At 57.8% G+C, this 14,557-nt stretch overlaps 1 protein-coding gene across 14 annotated transcripts in view; it reads left to right on the plus strand.

Annotated features, from left to right (window-relative positions):
- ABLIM3 (actin binding LIM protein family member 3) overlaps positions 1–14,557 on the plus strand; it is a 50,435-nt gene that overhangs the window by 27,578 nt on the left and 8,300 nt on the right. For 10 of the 14 annotated variants that reach the window (XM_062607687.1, XM_062607690.1, XM_062607691.1 and 7 more), the window contains exons 2-10: positions 2,949–3,086; positions 5,376–5,559; positions 5,906–6,018; positions 8,047–8,173; positions 8,309–8,402; positions 12,274–12,361; positions 13,230–13,288; positions 13,533–13,604; positions 14,005–14,160. In XM_062607687.1, the coding sequence (XP_062463671.1) occupies positions 2,949–3,086; positions 5,376–5,559; positions 5,906–6,018; positions 8,047–8,173; positions 8,309–8,402; positions 12,274–12,361; positions 13,230–13,288; positions 13,533–13,604; positions 14,005–14,160 (1,031 nt within the window). Of the gene's footprint in view, positions 1–2,945; positions 3,087–5,375; positions 5,560–5,905; positions 6,019–8,046; positions 8,174–8,308; positions 8,403–12,273; positions 12,362–13,229; positions 13,289–13,532; positions 13,605–14,004; positions 14,161–14,557 lie in introns of all 14 variants that reach the window. The other 4 variants (XM_062607695.1, XM_062607696.1, XM_062607698.1 and 1 more) reach the window with 2 other exon arrangements.

The raw sequence follows: 14,557 nt of genomic DNA on the forward strand, positions 1-14,557 counted from the left end.
CCCTGACCGGAGGTGCCACCGTAATCCGGATCAGTTGGAAATCTGTTGGGTGCGCAGGCAGCCCTGGCTGCACCCGCAGCAGATCAGGCACCACACAGGACATGGGGCATCCCTGCAGGAGACCAGCCCTGGGCAACCTCTTGCACTGCATCATGGTGCACGAGTGCATTAACTGCTGAGCGAAGCCAGCTTAATTCCCACTCTACAAGCAATAGCACCAGCAAACTGGGGTGAGATTAAGGCATTCTTCGGGCAGCTCCCTCGCCCCCAGTGTATTCCAGCCTGCAAGGCCACTAATGCTACTTACATTATTACTGGATTATTTGGGTGTAATGAGCTTTGCCCCGCTCAGCTGTCCCCCTGCTCAGGGGTGTTGTGATGTGTAATACTTCCTGTGCAGGGCCACGAGGCAGGCAGCTGCCTGCTCACAAACAACCAGAGCCCCAGCAACACAATGCGTTAATGTTCCCAGAGCGAAATTCCAGCGTGGACCGGAGGTTAATCACAAATCAGGGAGCTTTTGGCATAATGCTGAACAAAGCTGGCAGGCGGGAGGGTGACGGTGCCTGAGCCGGGTCCTGACCCATCTCTATGGGTACAAATAGGAGTGACCATATCAGTTCTGGCTGTGCCAGTGGTGTAAGGCAGCTATAAGCATCTCTTCCATCCTGGCTCCTTTTCCTCTGCCTTCCTTCCCATCAGAGCTGCCAGTGCAGGGGCTTGGTGATGTGTTGCTATGGACACCAGGAAGTTTCCCCTGGAGACCAGAAGCCCAGAATAAGTGATGCCTGCATTTTCTGACATTGATTTTTTTTCTCCTTCCTTTTTTTTTATTATTAATGTTTGTTTAAGTGTTGATTAATTCCAGCCTCTCATCCCACCTCCCTCCTCCAGGCTTTGTGGATTGCCATGGCTGTGTCCCAGGGCTTGGCTTCTGCTTCATTCTAGGCAAGGGTGTGAGCATGGGGTGTGTGGGAGGAAGCTTCAGTGCTGTAACTCTTGCTCTGCTGGAGACCCCTATAGAAGAGATCCCCCCCCCCCCCTTTATTCCAGACATCCTATTGGGATCAGGCCTGGGTCCTCCCAGGCTGCTGCAGAGCTCATGCACTCCCACCAGCAGCAGCCACCACAGGAGGTCCTGCCCCTCTCTTCCCAGGGATTGTGCCTCCCTGCTCCCTTTACAGGTATCCCTCATCGTATTTAGGATCTCAAAGTGATTTAGACCTAGTCTAGTTAATGTGCCTGCTGGTCTGAGCTCCAGACCTGAATCCCATTTGTAGGTCCTCTGTTAGCACTGCAGTGCCCTTTAGTACCTTGGGTACCTCTGTTGACCTCTGTGAGCTGCAAGAGCACGGTCAGGAGGGAAGCCCCAGCAGCTCTTGGAAGCTCCCATTGAGGCTGGAGCCTGAGCTTTGCTGGGGGGTACACAGGAAAGACCTCAGCGTTCCTTGTAGCCCTCAGGTGGGACTGGGCAAAGCAGGATGGAGCTGGAGTGGGCAGGGAGGGTCAGCCCATTTTCCCAGTGCTGCACGTCCCCAGAGCGTGTCTCTGGGCACTTGGCACATGGGATGAGGTTTTACTGTGTGGCAGTCTCGGTGTTACTTTGACTTCTCTTCCTTTGCTTTTGAAGCCAATAATGGGCTGTTTCTGTTCCCTGCCACATGATCTGCACCCCTGGTGAATGAGGAGCCTCTGATGAGTGATCTCCTCTGTCCTGTGTCCTTTCCTCCCTGCTCTGGAGGGAGTTCTCATACCAGGTTTCAATCAGCTGCTTCTCTTGTTCCTGGGAATGCAGTTCAGCACTAGGTCAGAAAGTCTCTGCTCCATTGAAATCCTGCCCTTCACTGCTCGAGCTGCCCAAGTTGCATCTCCCTCTCTGACATCTTACACAAGCAAGTCCTTTGCTGCTTGGCCCCTCCCTGCAGCGGTTAGCATGGTGTCACCTCTTGCAAGCAGCCCATGCGCTTGCAGATGGGGCAGGGAAAGAGGAGCTGCTCTTTAAAACGTGTTCTGTATGTGTCTGGGGATTGTGCTGGGGCAGCAGAAAGACCTCGTGCTCCATATGGTTCCTCTGCTGGAGCGTGGGGTGAAGATGCCGAGCATCAGCCCTTCGTGGTGGTCTGCAGAGCTGCAGCAGGAGGTGAGCGTGGAGGTGAGACCCAGCACCATCTGCAGCAGCAGAAGGTCAGCTCTTCCCACTGCTCCAGGGACCTGTGTTCTCCTGTCCTCCCCTGCAGCCCCCAGCTCAGCACAGAGCCTGCACGTGCCACGGTGCAGCTCCAGAAGGAGCAGTGGGGCTGGAAGTGCTGCTCCTCACCGAGGAGGTGACAGACCCACCAGGGCTAAATGCTCAATTGCTGTGATGTTTGAAAGCTCCTTGAAAAATTACTTCTTTATCCAGTTCTTACCCAAACAAGTGGAAGCTCCACAGAAACAACAGTTCCTTCCCGTGCTGCTGCCAAATCAGTGCTCGCTGGCCTGTAGCTGAGCAGGTCAGCAAGAAGCCAGGACTGCCTGAGAGCTGAGTGGAGCAGAGCCAGAGGGTAGCTGGTCCATGCGTTGTCCTTCTGCACTTGCCTAGGAGATAGGAGAGCATCTGTGGAGCTTTGTGCGGCTTTGTGGTGGTGGTGTGGGTGACCTGGTTACGCACACAGGGTCAGGGAGCAGTGCCTGGGCACTTAGGGCTGCAGACCTGTGAGCCAAACACAGGTAGTGGTTCTCTTGCGGGGACAGGGAAGTCCTGAATCCAGACAGGAATATGCACCCAGCTTGGAGTTCCTGTGTGCCAGCACAGTCTCTGCTGTCCTTGCTCTGAGAGATGTCCTGATGACCAGCACTGTGTCGCAGACACTGGAGGGCTCCTCTGCAGCCACCCGTCTGGGGTCAGTGTGTGTCTCGAATGCTGACAGACCCTTCCTCTCTCTTGCTTCTCTCCTTTCTGCCAGCAGTTCCCTATCAGCAGAACCCCTACACCCCTGGGAGCAGCTCCACCGTCATCCAGTGCTACCGCTGCGGGGACACCTGCAAGGGCGAGGTGGTGCGAGTCCAGAGCAACCACTTCCACATCCGCTGCTTCACCTGCCAAGGTAGGAGGGTGCTGCCCCAGGAGCTGCTTCCCTCACAGCCCTGGGTGCAGCCTGGAAAGCAAAAGGCTGGGGGCAGACATACCTGGACCACTGGGATGTGGTCACACACCCGGGGGTGGCCATGGCGTGGTGCAGGAGGGGAGGTATTGGCAGGGGGTTGCAGGGTGCAGGCAGTGTCCCTGTGTGATGGCAGAGCCCCTGTGAACAGGGGTGACCAAGGCCTGGGCACCAAGACCCTCGAGCTATCTGAATGTCAACAGCCCCCACTGTGCCGTTCCCAAACGTTCCCACAGCCCATCTGGGATCTGGGGGTCCCCATGTCCTTCAGCCTTCTGCCCCCACATCAGGAGGAGGTGATTCCAGCCTGACTGAGAGGTAGCAAGGTAGGGGAGATGCCCTGGGTGGCTCCTGATGGGGCTGGGGGTGGGTGATGGACCATTGCCACTCGCACATGGGATGCAATCGAGGCACTGTGGGATGTGGATTGCTGCAGCAGGGACACTGCAGCCCCCAGGGGCTGGCAGATAGAGAGGCTGCTTGAATCCTCCTTGTGCACAGGAGCTGCAGAGCTGTAAAAGCTAACGGCCCAGAGCTGATGCTGAAGGGCTCCTTAGCGCGTTTATTAAAGCAGCAGCTCTCAACCAGGCCAGTGTCTGCTTCTGTAGGTTGTAAAGCATCCCATTACCAGGGCTCTGGGCTTCCAAGATCCCAGCACTTTGTGGTAAGCAGGACATAAATCCCCATCCTCTTGGTCATGATTTGCTGCTCCTTTCTGGGGAGCAGGAGGTTTGGCTGGAGGGGACTCTTCCCCAAGGCTGTCCCCCCAGGTCTCTAGGAGGACTGTGGGTCCCAGGTTGCCCTTGGGGCTGCCCCACATGTGCAGGGGCTTTGCTGAGCCCTCTGCCCCTTCCCAGCTTGGACAGGAGGGATAAAGCAGGAGCTGCACATCCAGACAAAGAGCTCAGACAGCCGCCGGCTTCAAAGGGTCCAGGAGCCAGCAGGGAGAGCTTGGCAGCACTCGCTGCCCGATTTCCAAGTGAAAGGGAATAACTAATGAGAGGACATCCTCCTGTCTCACCTTCGCTCACAGCTCTTACCCCACTGCCACCTCTGGCTGCTGCCAGCTCCCTCGCCAGCCCCATGGCTTGTTCCTGACATGTCCCTGGGAGCCTGGCATGGCTGGTGCAGCCCCTGGGGAAGTGTTATGGCTCCCACAGCAAACAGGGCCCAGACCTGCCTCGTTTCTTCTTGCTTTTGCTCCCTGGCGCTGTCCCAGAGCTGGTGGCCTGTCCCTCGTCACTGACAAGTAAATGCTGCGGGCTGCTTCAGGGTGCAGTGAGGATGTTTGGTGGGAGAGGAGCTGCATCTCTGCCCCATGGGCCCTGCAGCAGCGGGTCCAGCTCTGCCTGGGGGGGTGGCTATGCGTGGGCTGGCCCATGGGTGAGGTGTGCAAGGACAGGACCAAGGGGTACGTGGGGATGAGGGGTAAAGCAGGGACCAAGATGGGCTGTGCCAGCGGGTACTCAGTTGCTCTGTAGTTTCCCCTTCCACCTCGTCACCTTGCAGGATGGGTGATGGACATTACAAAGACCCCAGGACCCCTATGCCACTCCTGAGGTACCTTCCAGGGGCTGATGCTCTTGAGGTCTCTCTGCAAATGGCAAAGACATAGGAGGGAAATGACACTAAGGGCCAGGGCTTGCCACGTCAACTTGGATTACCCTGATGGGCTGTGCACCGCCCATGGTTCCCACAGCAGGGAAGGAAGTGAGGTTGAGCTGGTCACCTAAGGAAAAACAAGCAGCGAGAGCGTCAACACCAGTTGCTCCCAGGACCCGTTCCCAGCTTCATGTCCAGGTCAGGGAGCAGAGATGGCTCACCATGGAGAAGGCCATGCCCCAGGGTGTGAAGACCTTTCCCCGGCTGTCCCTAGGGCATGCCCCATTCTTTGGCAGTTCTGTACTGTGGTTCCTGACACTGTCAATGTCAAACGGAGGGGCTGAATCCCCCCCGGGTGCCATGGGTCCGGGAGGGGGATGCCGTGAGCTGTTTGTGGATGGCGAGTGGGAGCTGCAGGGTGTGAGCCCCCAGCCCTGGCTGTCCGGGCAGCACCATCCTGCACCGCGCTGCAGCCCAACACTGACATCTTGTGGTGCTGGGCGAAGGCCCCAGCGCGTCCGGTGGGAAGGGAAACCTTCTGAGGTACCTGGAGAAAGCTGCGTCTTCAGGGATGCTGCTGGAGAGGTGGGCTCAGAGGTGCCCCCTTGACGGTGCATGTCCCCCCTGCAGTGTGCGGCTGCGACCTGGCCCAGTCTGGCTTCTTCTTCAAGAACCAGGAGTACATCTGCACACACGACTACCAGCAGCTCTATGGGACCCGCTGTGACAGCTGCGGGGACTTCATCACTGGAGAGGTCATCTCTGCCCTGGGCAGGACCTACCACCCCAAGTGCTTCGTCTGCAGCACGTGCAGGTGAGTTCTGCCATCACCAGGGTGCACGGCCTCATGCAGAAGCACTGTGCACCAAGGACAGGGCTGTTCACTACCCCCGTTCCCTGCTCAGCACCTCAGCAGGGGCCTCCTCTGCGTTTTCTTGGTGGAAGTGAAACGGCTCTGACCCTTCCCATGGTGCCCAGGAGAGCTGCCATGGTGCTCCTGCCCCAGCTCACGTGCATGCTCACTGCCTCCCTTGCCAGGCAGCCCTTGCTCCTCAGCACCATGGGTCTTGCTAGCCCTGGGGAAGGAGCTCATGGGCAGCCCCAAGCACCTCATGGAGGGGAGCAGCAGCTCACACCTCCCCACCTCTGCTTGGCCACAGGAAGCCGTTCCCCATTGGAGACAAGGTCACATTCAGTGGGAAGGACTGCGTGTGCCAGAACTGCTCCCACTCCCTCATCAGCACCAAACCCATCAAGATCCACGGGCCCAGCCGTAAGTTGAATGCTCTTGTGTTATGGGATGGTTGCAAGAAGGGACCGTGTGTCCCTGGGTGGTGCTGGGCTGGGCTCTGGGGCCAGCGTGCAGCCCTGCACAGAGACACAGGCATTCACAGCGGTTCGGAGGAGGAACAGGGCAGTCCTGCAGCTCCACCTTGCAGGTCACTGCTGGTGTGGGGAGCTCCCTTGGCCTGTCTGTGACCTGGATCAGGGCCACCAGCCCAGCAGGAGCTGTCTGAGGCAGTGGGGAGGTGCTGGAACCGGGTGTGCTCTGAGGCAGTGCCCAGATGTTTGTGTCCAGCTGCACCAAGGTCTGTGTCCAAGTGCCAGCCCCAGCACTGCTCACCCGCTGTGCCAGTGCTGCTGGGACTCGCTGCTTCTACCAGCACTGAAAGGCTCCTTACACTCATCCCCTTGTACTGATGAGTCCAAGCAGCAGGCAGCCTCTTTTAGATAGATTTGGCTTTGCTTTTGTCCCAGGTTGTTCCTTCGGGTACCTTTTCTTCATGCCATGCTTTGTCCCCACAGTGTTTCCGTGCTGGTGGCTCTCTGCCCCAGGCCACCGCAGATCATCTATAGGTGCTGTGCCTGGGAGGTGGTAGAGCATCACTGTGGCATGGAGCTGCTGCCACCCATTCATCATGGTGGCACTGGTGGGGGCTGTTTGGGTTGAGTTATGGGTTGGTGCTGATGGGTGCTTGGGAGCCCTCCCAAGCTGACTCCCCCAGCTCTCACCATGGCCTCAATGGAGTTAGGGGACGTGGCAGGGTTTGAAGAAGCGCCAGCCAAAGGACAGCGCTTCCCCAGTCTTCCTCCATCAGCACCTCGAGCTGCCCAGAGGCAGGCTGTGGCCAGCTGCAGCACCCTGCTGTCTCCCATCACAGGGCCAGGGCAGCAGGCAAGGGAAGAGTAGCCACATGCTCTGCCTCTTCCTCTCTCTTCCCATCCCCTTCCCAACAGCCCAGTGCTCCTCCCTGCCTGCAGGAGTACCTGAGGACACCGTGCTTTATTCATAGGCAGCAGCCAGCTGTACCCTGCTGCCTGCATGTGCCTCCTGCTGCGCAGGTGACCCTGGCAGGGAAGGTGTGCCTGTTGGAGGCAGTGCTGGTATACTCTTTGGGCAGGACATCCCTAGGAGATGCTCATCCTCTCCCTGTGAGCAGCCCAAAAGCCAGCAAGACCTGTGAAACACAGATCCTGTCTCAGCTGACTTGGCCAGCCTGCTTTTGCTGGGGGTCAGAAATCCTCCTTCCTTAGCTTTGTCCAGCTGGCAGGGACTTGGTGCAGAGCTGCCTGGGATGGGCTGAGAGGCGAAGTCTGCTCAGGCTGCCAGTGCCGTGCTCCTGTACCCCCCTGGTGCCGCAGTGGAGAGGGAGGCAGCTGGGAGGGGGTTAAGGAGAAACCCCATCCAGGCCAACCTGCTGCCCAGGGAAGAAGAGGACAAGGAGGAGTCAAGGTCAGGGGTCCATGTGCTTCCTGCTCCCAGCCTTGGAGGGAGCCAGGGGAAGAGGGGAAGGAAGGGAGTCTCATCAGTACTGCAGCGGGGCCGGACGCGGCTGCCGGAGAGCACAGCCCTTCCTCTGCCGCACGCACTGCCGGTCACTTCCCATTGCTCCCGCCTGGATGGGAGCCCCTTGGGACCTGCCGGGGCAGCATGGTCCTGCCAGCCCATGACCTTGCCTGGTGGATGCTTGGGTGGGACGGCTGGGTGCCAGTGGTGCTGTGGAAGTCCCAGCTCCATCAGGACACTTTCCTCCTGCCTCCTTTGCTGGGGGCAAGCGGAGGTGGCATATTCCCCATGAAGAAATGATCCCCAAGAGGCTGCTCCTGAAGTGGTGTCAGGAGCAGGGTGTTTATAACAGCAGCATCCCTGGAAAAGGGTGTCCTCTGGGTGCAAGGGGTGTGCCAGGTTAAGCAGCTGGGGTGCCTTGGTGTGGGTCAGCAGATGTGGGTGTTCCTGCTGTGGTGCTGAGCCCCACAGGGAACTGCGGTGGTCCCACAGCCCCCTCTTCTGTCTCCCCAGACTGTGCAGGCTGCAAGGAGGAGATCAAACAAGGCCAGTCCCTCCTGGCCCTGGAGAAGCAGTGGCACGTCAGCTGCTTCAAGTGCCAAACATGCGGGATCATCCTCACCGGCGAGTACATCAGCAAGTGAGTGCCACCGTCCTGGCAGCAGGCTTGGCTGTGCTGGCCATTGTCAGGCTGTGCCCCTGGGGCTGGGGCTGAAGCGAGGGGGTGCCCAGCCCTGCTTACCTGCCCTTACCCCTTCTTCTCCCTCTCCCAAAGGGATGGCATCCCTTACTGTGAGTCTGACTACCATGCCCAGTTCGGCATCAAGTGCGAGACCTGCGACAGGTACATCAGCGGCAGGGTCCTGGAGGTGAGTCCTGGGGCTCCAGCCACCCCATCCCAGTCTGTAGTAGGGACCATGTACGTCACATCCAAAGGTGCATGCTTTGAGGAGGTGTGGGAACATCAGCCTGCGCCCTTGTAATAACCTTGATGTCTCAGGGCTTTTCCTGTGGTACAGTATGATCACCTTCTCTGGAGGGTGGCAATGGGGGAAGGAGCACCACCATGCTGCAGACCTTTGGAAAGGTGGTTTGGGTGCCGGAGCTAAGCAGCCAGAGCATGTGGTGGCCTCTGTGAGCTGGGACACATCTGGAGCCCAAGATGTGGGGACACAAGCCTTAACTATGCTGCTACCAGTGCCCAGCTCTGGGGTGTCCCCACCACGCTGGTCCCAGCCTTCCGAAGGCACCCTGTGCAGGCAGCCTGCTGTTGCCTTGGAAACGCATCCAGCTCAGCTGCTGCTGCGGAGCCTGGGCGAGGGGTGCAGCACCCTGCCCATGGGCAGCATCCCCATGGCACATCTCCTGCAGGGCAGCAACCAGAGCAGGGGTCCCCTTCCCTGTGCTGGATCCGGAGGGGTTTTACTCATCACACTGGGGGCAGCGGGAGCTGCTCCAGCAGAGCCACTGAGGGATGCAGGGGTCCCACAGCAAGGCATGGGTGCAGGTGGCTGTTTAACTGCCTACCAAGAGGTGATCACCCCTGCTGGTCCTGCTGGCCTAAGAGCACCCAGCCTGGCTGGGGAACATGTCCTGAAGCTGGAGCCAGGAGCAGGAGTCCTCCAGCTTCTTCCCTCTCTTCAGAGAGCAGCCTCTGTTGAAGGCTTTCTGCTGACTCCAGGCTCTGGTGGCAGTCCCAGTGCTGGCTGCTGTGAGTGCGAGCTCAGCACTGCAGCAGCTGCCCATCATGGGGCCACTTGATCAGCAAACATCCGAGTGGAGCAGGGTGAAGCCAGAGGAATCCCTGCTGCTGCTCCCTGATAACCCTGTGCTAGGGCCCAACATCTCCAGCCACCCCAGCAGGGCAAACAGGCTGGGTGTACATGATGTGGGATGATCAGTGGGTGAGAGGAGCCAGAGGGGACCTGTAACCAGCCTGGCCAATGCCATTGGGCACTGCTGCCTCTGAGCCACTTGTTGCACTGCGCTCAGGTTTTCCTTGCTCAGTGCATCCACAGTGAAATCAGGACAAGCATAGGTTGTTCCTGCAGCTGTGTGTCTGAGACAGAGCAACAAGTGTGGGGTAGCAGCCCTGGGGTGGTGAAAAGGAGACAGACTTCCCTCCTTTCCCATATGTCTGTTTCCCCTGGCTCTTCTCCTGCCAGTAGCTCTAGTTCTGTCCACCTCCCCCTGTGCCCTCCAGCCCTAGATCTCCTCCCAGCATCTGCCCTTCCTGGCTGGAATGAGCTGACCAAAACCCACTGAGATCCCATGGGATCCGAAATGCTCCAGGAAACAGTCCTCTTGCATTAGCACCTTGCATGCTGCACCCATGGCCACACACGGGAGCCCTTCCTGTGCAATGGGACTCTGTGGGCTAGAAGTAAGGTGCTTTGGTGCCAGGGTCCCAGTGGGCAGAGCCAAGGTGCCACCTCCTTGCATGTGCCATCATGGAGCCAAGAGGAGCATGGGGTTTGGGTACCAGAGAGCAGTGCTGGGCGAGCATCTTTCACCTCCCCACGCTCCCCAGCATGTGCCTGCTTGCAGTATTGAGTGATGTGTAAAACCAGAGGCTTTAATTGTCTTCTGTGGCAGAGCATGAAATGGAAAGGGCACCTTAAAATAATTTTAGGCTGCAAGGAGCCTTCCCATGCTGTCCCAGCAGCCTCCAGGCTTTTCCAACTGCTCCAAGCTGTGCAGCCAGGCTCAGATGATTAATAAGTCTTGAAGGGACCCCAAGTGATAATGAGCAGGTCTCTTCCCTCGCAGTTTTTAATGAGCTGTAATATTAACCACTATGAAAGGAACAAGGTTTGGTCATGGTCTGGAGAGTTGCTCCTCGAGAAGGAGTGGTGTGTTTTGAGATGCTGAGTGGGTTTTGGAGGTCTGCATTGAAATGGAAGTTGGGAGTGGGCTGGTAAATACTACTGGGGGAGCAGCCATTGTCCCTCTGCATCCACACCCCGGTCTGTAAAGCATCCCCTTTTGGCACAGTCTGACCTGTGACAGCAGCCCATATAGTCTAGGTAGGAAAAGATGTGTATATATGGGTTTGGTTTTTCCCTTACTGTCAGCACACCAAGTGTTTGAGAGTACTAAGAGGGTCCAAGAGCACCAAATGCTGCCCGCATTCAGAGAGGGACTAGGGAGGGCAGCACATCAGAGCCCCACATCCCCTGCTTTAGCTGACTCTAGCCAGCTGGAAATAGAAGCAGTGGGAACTGCAGGCACACTGGCTTGAAGCGTGTGGGAGCTGGATTAGTTTTCTCCCCTTTCCCTGTGTTTGCAGCCATCTCCTGTTGATGCAGCTCAGGGTGCCTGCTGTGGGTGCTGCTGCTGGGTACCTGATGCAGAGGGTGCTGGCTTGTGCTGCAGTGGGCAGCTCCAGGCAGGGCTCTGAGCACAGGGCATGGGACAGAGCAGGAGGAGCTGCTTGTCCTTAGGGAGCATGGGGCAGAGCCTGGTGGTGGGTGACCTCTCTGCTCCTGTGTTCACAGTGGGTCTGTCCCTGCAGCCCTCTCACCAGTGACTCTGCTGCCATGTTATCAAGCTCTTGGGTTGTGGGCTCAGTCGAGCCAGCCCAGGAGTAGTTGTGTTGCTGCAGCTGGCACAGGGAGATGCTTGTGCACGCGGCTGCCCCTTCCCCAGATTGGGTTGCACTGCAGTGGGTCTGAACTCCCCCACCCACCTCCCTTGTCTGCCCTGAACCCTTGCACTCTATTTTGGCATAGAGGGGGAAAAGCTGCTGGCTGCAATCTGCACCCCAGGGACATTGAATTCCGGGTTGATTTTTATGGGCAATCAACTGGCAGATTCCCAGTTATTCTCACAGCAAATTTTCCAGTTGATCCTCATGTTTCAGACTGGCTCCAGGCCCCTCTACCGTAACCCTCTTTGTCAGCAAGAACCTCATCTTCCCTCTGCCGCCTTAAATTATCGTTCCTCTTCGTTTGGATTATTATGGGAGTAAAATGGCTTTTGGGGTTGAGTTCTGACAGCGCAGCCCAGATTCCTCCTGCCTTGAGCCACCTCCTGCCTCCCAGCCCAGGAAATGAGCCTGTAATTGAGGTGCAGGCAGACACTTTGAGTGGAAACAAGCTACCAATTAAAGCTATTATCCCTGTCAAAGAGCAAAGGGAGCAGCCCAGCTCCAGCTCAGCTGGTGAATGGCTTGTTCCTAGCGCTAAAGTTTGTGCATGGCTTTGTAGGAGGAGAAAAGTTTCTTGATGGAGAGGGGCTGGCAGTGGCATCCAGGGAGGGTCTGATGGCTTTGTGAGGTTCATCACTGGGACCCTTCTCCCTTTGCTGCTTCCCTGCTGTGACATCCTGGGCCAAATCTGCTGTTTCTCTTCAAAGCTGTAGCGGGGAAGGAGCATGCCTGAGTATTCCTGCAGAGGGTCTCTTGTTTCCAGAATGCAAGGGCAGTTTGTTAGGTGTGAGGTTTGTAGGGGCATCGTCCTTGGGGGTTTGGGACTTCTGGCTGTGCTTTCCTGTGTGTTGGACAGCTCGGAGAGCAGAAAGCTTCCAGTCTGACTTGTAGTCCATGAGGTCAGAAGATGAGTGATGAAGCAGTCTCGTTTTCTCCATGCATTGTGGTAGTCCCTGAGGCCACCCTGGGCAGTTTTGCCCCATTCACTTTGTCTGCTGCAGGGATGCCAGGGCCACTTGCCCTCAGGGGTGTGAGCAGGTCCCCATGTCCTGCCTTGATCAGGAGCTCCTGTTCTGTGCTCGCCCCTGCAGGCAGGAGGGAAGCACTACCACCCCACCTGTGCCAGATGTGTCCGCTGCCACCAGATGTTCACAGAAGGGGAGGAGATGTACCTCACAGGTAGGGATCTGCTGCAGTTAGGAGGGACAAACCTGCCCTGCATGGCTGGGGGGATGTGTGTGCTGTTTGCCGGAGCATTTGGGGTTTGGGTGCCCATGGAGATGGGTGCCCAAGGAAGGGTGGCCCAGGACCCCTTCCCCACTGCCCCCAACCTGCCCAGGTTACGCTGGGAGCAGCACCTGAGGGGTCAGGCTTCTGCTGGGCACAGCTGAATGGTTTGGGTTTGGGTTTGGTTTCAGCAGGAGCTCATTGCCAGAGCACCCTTAGGGGGTATTTCCAGTGCAGAAAGGAGGGTTTGGTTTTGTTCAGTAACCTGTGCTTGCTGTCACCCTGAGTCGCTAATGATCCCGTGGGTGGCAAAGGGGGAATTGTGCACTGGGAGCACCCAAGTGGGGGTCCCAGCACGGCCCCATCATGGCAGCAGGATGGGTGCGCTCAGCGTACATCCCAGGGCTTGGTGGCTTTGCTGGTTCCAGCCCTGAGGGAACTGAATGCCGCAGGCTCAGTGTTACCCCAGGTTTAACCCTCAGGAGCTGCCTGGCTGAGCACTGGGACTATGCCAGCAGCACCCGCGGGTTTGCTGTCACGGTTTAATAGTGCTGGCCACTACATCTCAGTGCTTGGAAGCTGTTGCATTTCTTTTTCCCAACGGGCACATGCCTGTGGTTACACCGGTTACAGGAGTGCAACCTGTAGCTGCGGTGCAGCTGCTGCTGGGGACGGGGGGGGCACAGGCTGCAGGTCAGTGCTGGAGGTGGCAGGACAGGACAGGACAGGTCTCCCCAGTGGCAGGGGCAGCAGGATCCCTTGCAGCAGAGCTCAGCTGTGCATGGAGCTGATGAAATGCTTTCTTTTTGCTGCGTTGCAGGCTCTGAAGTGTGGCACCCCATCTGCAAGCAGGCGGCCAGAGCAGAGAAGAAGCTAAAGGTAGGCACCAGGGTGATGAGCATCTCCCAGAGGTGGCACTGTGCAGGGCATGTTGCTCCTGAGTCCCTGCTGGAGGTGAACAGTTGTGGCACTGTCCAGGCCCGGGGTGGCTTCCTGATGCTGGTACAAGCCATGTCCCTGCTGCCCAGAGGAAGCAGTCTGCTTGCTGCACCCAGCACTGTGCCTGTGCAGAGGTCCCTCCTTGTGGTGCTCTCATCTGTCCTCCACTTTTCTGCTTCCACAGCACAGAAGGACGTCAGAAACCTCCATCTCACCCCCTGGTTCCAGCATCGGCTCCCCGAACCGTGTCATCTGTGTAAGTACAGCTCTGCCCGTCTGCATGGGGCAGGATGGATGCTCTGGCCACAGGGAAGAGAGCAGCAGTTCCCAGTGCTGCTCTGCAGTGTGAGGTGTCCCCCAGGGACAGCCGTGTGTGTGGGGCCAGCACGGACAAGCCATGTCCCCTCTGCAGCAGCATGCCATGCTGCCAGGGCCACTGGCACAGGCCAGGAGCGCTCAGAGGGGCACAATCCCCACTCCCAGCTCCTCTGCCCCTTCCCACTTGCTGCCTCTCAGGCATCTCCGCTTACCTCTTCCTGCTGCTGGGGTGCCGGTGGGCTCTGTCTGCTCTGTGCTGGTTCCACACTGTGCACTCCAGCCTCCCCCTTTCTTGTCTCCTCCTCTTCCTTTCTGTCTCTGTCTCTCCCTCTCCCTAGGCTAAAGTGGATAATGAGATCCTTAATTACAAAGACCTGGCAGCTCTTCCCAAGATTAAAGCCATCTATGAAGTGCAGCGTCCTGACCTCATTTCCTACGAGCCCTATCACAGATACACGTCGGATGAGACACTGGAGAGATATAGCTATGGGGAGGTACTGAGTCTCGATGCACCGGCTCTGCAGGGAGCTGGGCCCCAGTCTGAGGAGATGGAGAGAGCTGTATGTGGGTTCACTTGCTCCAGTGGGAATACTGCAGGGAGACAGGAGGGGGTTAAGACCTCTCCCAGAGGCTCCCCATCACTGGGAAGAGGGCCAGAAGGGTAATCTTTACATTACTGGTATAGAGTAAGGAAGAAACCAGTGACCTTATCAGCTGAAGGCAGTGCTGCAGGCCCAGTGTGCAGGGACTGGCAGTGCTGTGCAGGAGGCGATGTCACCCTCAGGAGTGAAGTGGCAGGGAGCTCACCACGGCAGCCTGCAGCAGGAGAGGAGGAGGGCACACAGCACACATGCATCCCTCTGGGATGGAGGGACAGATGAACAGCAGGCT

This window comes from Pezoporus occidentalis, unplaced genomic scaffold (genome assembly GCF_034315485.1).
Source record: "Pezoporus occidentalis ecotype Australia unplaced genomic scaffold, CSIRO_AGI_Poc_V1 ctg124, whole genome shotgun sequence".
Taxonomy (NCBI): Eukaryota; Metazoa; Chordata; class Aves; order Psittaciformes; family Psittacidae; genus Pezoporus; species Pezoporus occidentalis.